The sequence below is a fragment of the Delphinapterus leucas genome, chromosome 7 (genome assembly GCF_059928025.1).
Source record: "Delphinapterus leucas isolate spDelLeu-1000000601 "Yukka" chromosome 7, BTC_Dleu_Yukka2, whole genome shotgun sequence".
In the NCBI taxonomy this organism is placed as follows: domain Eukaryota; kingdom Metazoa; phylum Chordata; class Mammalia; order Artiodactyla; family Monodontidae; genus Delphinapterus; species Delphinapterus leucas.
In genome coordinates this window covers 451,983-462,933 of record NC_143135.1, presented here as the reverse complement: position 1 = coordinate 462,933, position 10,951 = coordinate 451,983, and the positions used below count along the sequence as shown (strand labels likewise).

Genomic DNA, 10,951 nt, shown 5'->3' with positions numbered 1-10,951 from the left:
GGTTCCAGGAAAGCTTGCGGTGCCCCGTCTTCTGTGCACTGAGAGATGGACTTTGACCCCGACGCTCGCCTCACTGTTGCATCTCCTTCACACCTCCGGCCCCGCACCTCCCGGCTCCTGCTTCCAGAAGGTTCTTCATAGCACACGGAGACTTGCCTTTTGGGCCACGGGCTCCCCGGTGAGCCGAGGGGGTGGCACCCACGCCCGTCCCCCCGCGCCCAGCCTGGCTCCAGGTGGGGAAGGACCTGCCCCCAGAAGCCCCTCTGCCTCCGTTCCGTCGGCCTCTGCGGGCTAAGCGGGTTTGTTTGGGTTTTATTTGTTTTGTCGTCCCGCCTCTCCACCACCTTGGGGAAGGCCAGGCCCGGCCCCTGGGGTTTGCACAGCATGAAGGTGGTGGGAAGTGAGGACGGGGGGTGGGGGCCACGTCGGCCTCAGCAGAAGGGGCTGCACCCCCAGAAGGAACCCCCCCCAAACCTGAAAAGGCTAAAATGGCGACTTAGGTGGGCAGCGCCCACAGGGAAAGGCTTCCAGGTCCCTCCCTGGCGTCCAGCTCCAGGCAGCGGCCTCCCTGTGAGCAGATTCGGAGGCCTTGGGACCAGGCCCTGCAGGGAAGCCATCCTGGGTGAGGGTTTTCTGGGATCGGGGCGGCTTCTCCTCCCCTTCTCCTTAACGTAGAAGCCTGGGGACCGCACGTGTTGGGGGCAGTTTTCCAAAGTGTATCGTTTCTAAGCCTTTGAAGCTATCTCTGCATAACCCCGGCCATCAGGCTCCTTCTGGAAATTGCCATCCAAGCGCCAAGGGTGCGTTGACACCCTCAGTTCTGTGTCAGCACTTCTGATGGCTTCTGCCAGACGCAGCCGCGGGGGCCAGGCCAAGGCTTCTGACAGTGTGCGGTGCGGCAGCCGTCCGGGTGCTGCGGGTCCTCTGAGCTGAGGCTGCGGTGACGCTTGGCATCAGTGGGCCTGGGACCCTCGAGGCACCTGCTGAGCCCCCGGGTCAGCCAGGCTCTGTATATCTGCACCTGTTCCCCCAGTGCCCGCCTTGTCCCTGTGCCCACCTTGTCACTCCCTAGTGTCCACCTGTCCCCCCTGTGCCCGCCTTGTCCCCCTCTTGGGGGACACAGGAGTCTGCCCACAGGGCCAGTGGGGACAGCGCCGGACACCAGCAGATCCCAGCCCATCTGCAGCCCCACCTCCGGAAGACATGCACTTACTGGCCTGGCCTGTCGGGGGCACGGTCACCCCCTCTCTAGTATAGGAGATGAGAAGGGTACATGGAGGGGGACGTGGCCTTGCTCCACACAGACCCCTGGGCTGGTGGGCATGGCAGCTGGTGCCCACGGCTGGCGGGCAGGGGTGCTGCTACTTGAGACCCTCTTGGCAGTGGCAGACACCAGCTCTGACCACCTGGAGTGACCACAGAAGGCCCAGCAGGCGCACGTCGGGGCACATCAGAGATGGGTGGCAGGGCACGGGCGTGGGGTGTGGACCTGAGGGACGAGCCAGGTGGCAGGGCCAGCGGCCGCAGTCAGGGGTCCTTTGCTCCGACCCTGACCCTGACCCTGCCGTCAGCCTGATGGTCCCTTCAAGTCTGAGGTTCCCAGGAGGGACCACCAGCCCAGCTCTGAAGCAAGTGTCTTGCCCGGGTGAGGCTGTGCCATCTGGGGCTCCTCCCGGGAGGAGACCCAGGGTATCCGCTGCAGCCATCCTCATGCTTCACAGGCAAGAAGGTGCTGGAAGCTGAAGCAGCCAACAGACCTGGGGTCCGGCCCTGGGCCCCCTCCCCCACTCCCATTTTGTGTTGGTTCCTGTGTGGTGCAGGGACACAGCACCCCATACTGGCCCCCAGTCCATCAATACTCGGTTCCTCGAGGGCCAGTCTCTCCCAGGAGGATAGGGGCAGGCTGGTCCTGGGGGGTGGTTAGGTGGGGCTTCTCAGGGGAGGCTGCAGCTGAGAGTCTGAGCAGGAAACGGTGCTCACCCAGAGAGGGGAACAGGGTGGCCCCCTCTCCACGGAATATTTTAGCACGCTGAGGGTGGGCCTGATGCCGTGGCCCTCACAGCCCATAGTTTCTCATGTTCAGAGGAGAACTTGACACCGGCAGTGGCCGGCTTGGTCACAGTTCCTGACAGGAGCGCTCAGCCACAGTACTGGGAACAGCGGGTGCCCATGGCGGGGGACTTGGGAGGGTCCAGGTGAAGTCCAAGTGGGGCTGTCTCGGGTTGAGGGGCGGGCCACGCTGTGGGCGGGAGAGGGGCAGCCACTCCCTGCTCTGCCCACTTGCTGGGCAGAGGATGGCTGAGTGCCTTGTGGGCCTGCACTGGCCCTCCCTGGAGGGAGGCTGCCCCCGTGAGCCCACCCAGCACCCAGGCCCCCTGTTCCTCCAGGCTTTGGGCATCTATGGGCAAGTCAGGAGCTGGCAGGGAGCTGTGCTCCGACCTTGAGGCAGCTGCCAAAGCAGTGGCAGGGGCAGGTCAGCTGCATTTTGCAGGGACAGTGGATGGGGCCACCAGGACGAGGGGAGGAGGCTGCTGGCCTGGGAACAGCTGTCGGGTCGGGGTGGGTTGCAGCTGGCCGGGTGTGTTGGGGAGGGAACCTGTTCGGGGAGGGTGTGAGTCGGGGCAGTCTTCCCAGGCAAGGGCTGGCCCTCTTCCCAAGGCTTCTGGGGCAGGGCAGACCTGGCTTGGTGGGGTCTCTTCTCTGGGCTTCCTCCGAAGGAAGGAAGGGGTTAACTGGCCGGATGAGGGTTAGTGGAGGCCTGGGCTCCTCCTCCTTGCCCCTCCCCCGCCTCCAAGAGTCTTCCCAGCAGGTGTTGGGGATCTGTTTAATAACTCCTACAAACCCTCAGGCGAGGCGGGGTGCTGAAGAGGGGCTGCGGTGCCAGCGGTCTGCTCAGTAGCAGAGGCGCAGAGCCTTGCGGAAGACGGTCCGGAACCCGGCGTTGAAGACGGTGTAGATGACGGGGTTGAGGGCGCTGTTGACGTAGCCCAGCCAGGTGACCGCGCTCACCAGCCGCGGGGGCACGGCGCACATGGGACACAGCGCCCGGGAGATGTGCACGACAAAGAAAGGCGTCCAGCAGAGCAGAAAGGCCCCTGGGGGCGGGGTTGGGGCTGCCGTGAGCGGCTCCCTGCCACGCCCCCCGCCCCGGGCACCGCCTCACACCCTGGGCGCTGCAGTCTTCCCCTCTCTGCCCACGTCCCCTGGCCGGTACCCACCGACCACCACAGGCAGGACTCTCATAGCTTTGCGCTCCCGGCCCGAGATCTTGGCGCGTCTCCTCCTGCGGGCCCGCAGCGGGGGTTCGGCCGGCATGGCGTCCGAGGGCAAGACGGCATCCGAGGCTGGGGTGGCGTCGGGGGGCGGGGTGGCGTCGGGGCCCGGGATAGCGTCGGGGGCCGGGATGGCGTCGTGGGGCGGGATGCAGTCTGGGGCCGGGATGGCATCCGGGGGCACGGCGGCATCGGGGGCCGGGATGCCGTCGGGGGGCGGCGGGCCGGGGCCGCTGGGGCGGCGGGGCGCACGGCCGTGCAACTTGGCGCGGCGGGCTGCCTCCCAGCGCCGCAGGCCCCGGAACGTGGCCCAGTAGAGCAGCAGCATGAGCGGGCAGGGCAGGAAGAAGGAGCACACGGACGAGTAGACCACGTAGTCGCGGTCCTCCAGGCGGCACACGGAGGGATCGCGGCTGCGCGCGTCGTTGAGGCCGCACAACACGGGTGCCGCCACCGCTGCCGACAGCAGCCACGTGGCGCCGATAAGCAGCAGCTGGCGGCCACCGCGGCTCTGGCGGTTGTAGTGCAGCGGCACGGCCACCGCCACGAACCTGCGGGGAGCGTGGTGAGGGCGGCGGGGCCGGGGCGGCCCTACAGGGGACGGGGCGGTGGGGGCGGCCTACCTGTCCACGCTGATGGCGCACAAATTGAAGATGGAGGCCGTGCACAGCATGACGTCCATGGCCATGAGCGCGTCGCAGAGGCCAGGGCTCAGCAGCCACACGCCGCCCTGGACCTGGGCGCAGGGAGGGGCCCCGTAGCAACAACAGACACAGGACGCTACCCTCCCCCAGCCGCCTGCCCAAGCTGTCCTTCTGACCCCCAGTGGTCCGGGAGCAGAGGGGGCTGAATATCAGAGGGGAGGGGAGTAGAGGGGAGGGGAGTGAGCCGGAGACAACTGGGCAGTCCTGCCCGCCCCTCAAGCTGGGCGCCAAGAGATGACCCCCTTCCTTTCTCTTAGAACTGAGAAAGGCCTTGGGGGGGATCCTGGGGGGCATAGTCACCTGAGGACTGCGATCTCTGATGCTGTGGGGCCCCTCCCTGCGCAGGTGGGGACCCTGCGGCCCAAGAGTGTGAGCCCAGCACCCCTATACAACCCCCCAGCCCCTGCAGACAGCTAAGAGTCAGTGTCTGTGGAAACTCGCTCTCTGGGCCTCTGGACGTGTCATTTCACTCCTGTCCCCTCACCCGTAAGAGAGGGCGAGGATGGCACCCACAGCATTGTTACAAAGTAAAGTCCCCGGCGCCGTGCCCGGCGGTCCCACCAAGGGCAAAGGAGCAGACAGCCGCCCCCCTCTAAATCCCCTCCTGCTGATTTGGGGCGATTAGGAGCTTAAGAGCCGTCATTGTGACGTCTGTCTGCAGCTCGGGGTGGGGGGGTGGGGAGCGGCAGGTCACGTCTGTCCTTGTCCTGCTAGCCTCTGCCCCAGCCCTGCCCAGACTCACTGTGTCCACCTTAGAAAAATCAAGCCTCCCCTCCCCCATAGCCCAGGACGCTGTGTCCCCAGCTCAGCCCTAAGCAGCTTTTCTCTGCCCAAACTGCAGAGTGGACATGGCTGGCACCAAGGGGGACCGACCCAAGGGCCAGACCTGCTCTGGGGCTGGAGGCTCCTGGGCCCAGGACCCAAGGCCCACACCTGCGCCTTCCCTTGGTTCCACTGTCAGGCCCGGGTGTCCCCTCGCTCCAGCTGTGCTCACTGCCCTGCAGCTCCTGGCAGCTGAGCGTCCCTCCTGCTGGGAGCCCAGTCGGTGCGTGAGTGAGGGTCTCCTGCCCTGAAGTGTGCTGGTGTGTGCCCGCCTGTGGTCCTGCCTGGCTGTGGTGTGGCCTCGTGCAGTGACGTGTGTGTCTCTGTGCCCCAGGGGGAGCCGGCATGGGGGTAAGCCTGAATCTGCCTGTCTGTCCAGGATCGGCGGTGCCAGCTCCATGCTCACCCTTCCACCCTCTACACCTGGCTCCCCTGGGGGAGTGGAACCCCGCTGAGGGGGCTGAGTGGGGGGCTGGACTGCCAAAGTCGCCTGTTTCTGGGTTCTCTGCTTGAAGGACAGAGGCATCTCTTGGGTAACAGACACCAAGACAGAAAGGGAGAAGAGGAGAGAGGGGCAGAAGAGGGAGGGTGGACAGACAGCAAAGCGGGCAGATGGACAGCGAGATGGGGGAGGGGAGTGAGGCTCGGAGGTGCTGGAGGCTCCGGTCGTCCTGGGACCAGGCACGGCCCCCAACTCGAGGCTCTTGAGAGGCTAGGCGGCAGGGTCACGCTGGGTCCTCGGTGTGGCTCGGCACAGGGAACAAGGAGCAGGTGAGGGTGCACGTGCGGTCGCGACGCGGGCTCACCTCGGAGTAGACGAAGAGAGGCAGCACGAGCAGGGCGAGGAGGAGGTCGGCGGCCGCCAGGCTCAAGATGAAGTAGTTGGTGGGCGTCTGCAGGGCGCGCTCGGCCGCCACGCTCACGCACACGAGCGAGTTCCCTGCGAGCACCGCGCCGATGAGCAGCACGCCCCCCGCCAGCGCCGCCGCCGCCCCGGGGCCCCCCGCGCCGCCGCCCGTGCCGGGCCCGCGCCCAGCCAGCAGCCCGTCCGCGTCCGCGGCGCTGCGGTTCCCCATGGCGCACGGCCCCGCGCGCCCCGGCGGGCGCTCAGCACCGCGGACAGTGCCCAGGTCGGGAGCCGGAGCCCCGCCCCTCCGGCCCGCCCAGCCTGGTCTTAGTCCCGCCCTGTCCGCCCGGCTCGATGGACCCCGGGGCGCTCTAAGTTGCATCCAGTCTTTGCCCATCTTGGACTTGTGCGCTCCGAGAGACCGGCAGGTGGGCAAATGCAACGACCCAAAGCGACCCGAATGAAGTGATATGATTGGCACGGGCGGGCCCAGCATCGCTCTGCGCCTGGAAGGGTTGGGGGGCGACGCGCTGGTCTGAGCCCCGAGAAACCGACGGGGTTGGAAGGTCGGCCCGACCATCGCACGAGACTCGCGGGCGCCCATGCCAGCGCCATCCCGCCCGGCCCCAGAGAGCCCCGGCGTCCCTACATGGACCCAAGCTGGGCGTCACCTCCCCAGGGACCCTGCTGGAGGCCCTCGAGGCAGAGGTGGAGCCACTTCTCACTCCATCCGGTTCAAGCATCTGGGGAGGACAGCCTTTTCAGGCCACCACCCCAGCCTCCCCCCTGGGGCCCCCTGATGATCGGCGGTGCCAGCTCCACGCTCACCCTTCCACCCTCTACACCCCAGCCTCTTGGGCCCCTTTGCGTCCCCCCGCAATGATTGCAGACCCCAACCAGGGGCCCTGCACTCCCCCACCCAAAGCAGCCTCTCCGTCAGTCTGGACCACACTCAGTCACTCTCCACCCACACCCACTGCCCCTCATCTTCCCCCCAGCAGCTGAGTGGTCAGCCTCAATTCCGGCTCCATCACCTCCGAGCCTGTGACCCTGAGCAAGCTGTGCACCCCTCTGAGCCTGGAAAATGAGCTCACCCCACAGAGCCTGAAAGGCCGTAACAGGAGGAAAGGCCATGATAAGCCCACAGGGGGCTTAGCAGTCTCCAGAGTTCTGCGTGCTCTTCAGACATGTTTTACCTGAGTCACTTCCTTCTTCACAGAGAAAAGCCCCAAATGAGAACCCGCTCAACCTGCACCCTCCACTCCTACAAACTCACTAGACCCCGGGCCTCCCTGGAGCACTGGAGGTGGTTTTCCCTCCCTCCCTCCCTCCCAAGGATGAGCCTGGGGCCCCATGTGCCCATCACCCTCCACCTGCCAACATAAGACTGTAGGAGCTTGAGGGGCTCTGGGTAGAGGGTCCCAGACCCATGCAGGTAAGACTGTGTTGTATCCATGGGACACAGAGTTCATGGCAGAGATGGCTGTGCATGACTGAGAGGTCAGCCCAGACCATCTGTCTCAGATTATAAAAGTGAACAGAGGGGCTTCCCTGGTGGCGCAGTGGTTGGGAGTCCGCCTGCCGAAGCAGGGGACACGGATTCGTGCCCCGGTCCGGGAGGATCCCACATGCCGCGGAGCGGCTGGGCCCGGGAGCCATGGCCGCTGAGCCTGCGCGTCCGGAGCCTGTGCTCCGCAACGGGAGAGGCCCCAACAGTGAGAGGCCCGCGTACCGCCAAAAAAAAAAAAAAAAAAAAAAGTGAACAGAAAGAACATGCAAGGAAAATGTGCAGTGAGAATTTTTATTATGGACTTCCTGTGACCCGCAGCCTGGTCACTAACGGAGCCAAGAAGTGGGCTATGCAGCTGCATCACTCGGTGGGACCATCTAAGGCACATCCTGGCCCCTCGTTTGCATCTGTGACTCCCTCCGCCCTGGGAGGGCCAGAAAACTCAGGATGGACCCGAAGCGCAGAGGTGCTGCCAGGAATCAAGGATCCTGATTTCAAAGACATCAGGAGACACAGGGGCCAGCTTGAGGGACTGGTAGTGTGTGTATTAAAGAGAAAACAAGGATGTCATGATATACTCATGACACGAGCCATGGCCGCTGAGCCTGCGCGTCCGGAGCCTGTGCTCCGCAACGGGAGAGGCCACAACAGTGAGAGGCCCGCGTACCGCAAAAAAAAAAAAAAAGAGGGTATCCTAATGGTCAATAAGCAGATAAGCACATGAGAAAGTGCTTAACATCCTTAGCCATTGGGGACATGGCAATAAAAATCACAACGAGGGGACTTCCCTGCTAGCGCAGTGGTTGAGAATCTGCCTGCCAGTGCAGCGGACACGGGTTCAAGCCCTGGTCTGGGAAGATCCCACATGCCGTGGAGCAACTGGGCCCGTGAGCCATAACTACTGAGCCTGCGCATCTGGAGCCTGTGCTCCTCAATAAGAGAGGCCGCGACAGTGAAAGGCCTGCGCACCACGATGAAGAGTGGCCCCCGCTCGCCCCAACTAGAGAAAGCCCTCGCACAGAAACGAAGACCAAACACAGCCAAAAATACATAAATAAAAATAAATAAATTAAAAAAAATTATCTCCATAGTCAAAATAATTCTTTAAAAAAAAAAAAAAATCACAACGAGGGAGTTCCCTGGTGGTCCAGTGGGTGAGACGCCACGTTTCCACTGCAGGCGGCAAGGGTTTGATCTATGGTCAGGGAACTAAGATCCCACATGCCGTGCGGCACAGCCCCGCCCTCCCCCCAAAAAAAGAATCACAAAGACTTGTCATTGCACACTAAAATGGGGGGAAAATGTCAGATATGTAATTTGAAAATATTTCCTCCCAGACTGTAGCTTGTCTCTTCATTCTCCTAACAGTGTATTTGAGTTAATTTTTTTTGTGTGTAAGGTATGAGCTGAGGTGATTGATTGATTTTTCTTGCCTATGGATGTCCAGTTATCCCAGCACAACTTGTTGAAAATATTGTTTTCTCTCCATAGAACTGCCTTTGAACTTCTGTCCAAAAGCACTTGATCATATTTGTGTGGGGCTATTTCTTGACTTCTATTCAGTTCCATTATCCAAGTGTCTTTCCTTTCAACAATAGTACAGTCTTGATTACTGTGGCTTTATAGTAAGTCATGATATCAGGTAGTGTGGGTCCTCTAAAGTTGTTCTTTCACAAAATTGTTTTGACTACTCTAGTTCCCTTGTATGTATGAATTTTAGAATCAGCTTGTCTATATCTACAAAAAAGTCCTGCTGGGAATTTGACTGGGGGACATTGACATCTTAACAATACTGAGTCTTCCAATTCATGAACATAGTATATCTCTCCATTTATTTAGATATTCTTTGATTTCTTTCATCAGTATTTTGTACTTTTCAGCATACAGATCCTGCACATATTTTGTAAGATTTGTACCTAAGTATTTCATGTTTTCTGGTACGATTGTAAATGGTAGTTAAAAATTTTTTGGTTTCCAGTTGTTCATTGCCAATGAGCAGAAACAGTTTTGTATATTGACCTTGTATCTTTTTTTTTTTTTTTTTTTTTTTTTTTTGTGGTACGCGGGGCCTCTCACTGTTGCGGCCTCTCCCGTTGCAGAGCACAGTCTCCGGACATGCAGGCCCAGCGGCCATGGCTCACGGGCCCAGCCGCTCCGCGGCATGTGGGATCTTCCCGGACCGGGGCACGAACCCGCGTCCCCTGCATCGGCAGGTGGACTCTCAGCCACTGCACCACCAGGGAAGCCCGAACTTGTATCTTTTGATGTTGCTAAACTCACTATTAGTTCAAGGATTCTTTTTTTTTCCTTTGGTTTTCTTCAGGATTTCTACATAGATAATGATCTTGTTCATGAATAGAGACAATTTTATTTCTTCTTTTCTTATCTGGATGACTTTTCTGTCTTTCTTTTTCTTTCTTTCTTTCTTTCTTCCACTGTAGTTGATTTACAATACTGTGTTATTTTCAGGTTTATAGCAAAGTGATATATCTATATAATCATAGATTTAAATGTAAAACCTAAAACTATAAAAAATTTGGAAGAAAAGATGGGAGAAAATCTTTGTGACCAGGGGTTAGGCAAAGAGTTTTAGACATGACACCAAAAGCATGGATTTACAAATGAAAAAAATAGATAAACTGGACTTCACTAAAATTAAAAACTTTCAGTCATAGGATGGAAGAAAATATCACCAAATTGCATTTCTAGCAAATGACTTGTATGCAAAATACATAAAGAACTCTCAAAGCTCAACAGTAATGATACTACAGGAAAGAAAACTGCAGGTGAGTATCCCTTACAAATATACATATAAAACTCTTCGACAAAATATGATCAAGCCAAATCCAGCAGCACTTTTTAAAGGATTATACACTATGACCAAATGGGGATTTATCCCAGGAATGCAAGGGTGATTCAACAGACAAAACTCAATCAATGTAATACATCACATTAATAGAATGGAGGAATAAATTTAATCATCTCAGTTGATGCAGAAAAGTGCATTTGATGAAATCCAACACACTTTCATGATAAAAGGACTCAATAAACTAGGAATAGAAAGAAATTTCCTCAACACGATCAAGGCCATATATGAAAAACACAAAACATCATACTCAGTGATGAGACTGAAACCTTTCCCTTGAGATCAGGAAAAAGACAAGGATACCCAACTTTGTTGCTTCTATACAACATGTCCTGGAAGTTCTAGCCAGAGCAACTGGGCAAGAAAAAGAAATAAAAGGCACCCAAAATCGGAGAGAAAAAAGTAAAACTATTTCTATTTGCAGATAGCATGATCTTATGTATAGAAAATACATAAGGAAGGAAAAAAAAGGAAAGGAAAAAAAAAAAAACCTGTTAGAGCTAACAAACAAATTCAACAAAGTTTCAGGATATAAGATTGACATATAAGAATCAGTTATATTTCTATATATTAGCAATGAACAATCCAAAAATGAAATTAAGAAAGTAATTCATTTGAAATAGCATCAAAAAGAATAAAATACTTAGTAAAAAATTTAACCAAGAAGGTGAAAGACTTGTACACTGAAAACCAGAAAACATTGCTGGAAGAGATTAAAGAAGGCATAAATAAGTCAATCTAATGTTCACGGATCGGAAGATTTAATATTGTTAAGATGGCTTTTCTCACCAAATGATCCCCAGATTCAATACGCTCCCAAGTGAAACTCCAGAGACTTTTTTTTTAAGAAATCCAAAACTAAAATTCATATGGAATTGCAAAGAAACCCAAATAACCAAAACATTCTTGAAAAGGAAAAAACAAAGTTGG

General features: G+C 57.4%; 1 protein-coding gene across 1 annotated transcript; it reads right to left on the bottom strand.

Moving 5' to 3' along the window:
• Positions 1-2,812: 2,812 nt before the first annotated feature.
• DRD4 (dopamine receptor D4) lies at positions 2,813-5,904 on the bottom strand. Its single transcript, XM_022565296.3, has 4 exons — positions 5,605-5,904; positions 3,896-4,008; positions 3,219-3,823; positions 2,813-3,095 (listed from the first exon to the last, which is right to left on the bottom strand). The coding sequence occupies exons 1-4, from the start codon at positions 5,872-5,874 to the stop codon at positions 2,893-2,895; spliced, it is 1,191 nt and encodes a 396-aa protein (XP_022421004.3). The 5' UTR covers positions 5,875-5,904; the 3' UTR covers positions 2,813-2,892.
• Between the last annotated feature and the right edge of the window lie 5,047 nt (positions 5,905-10,951).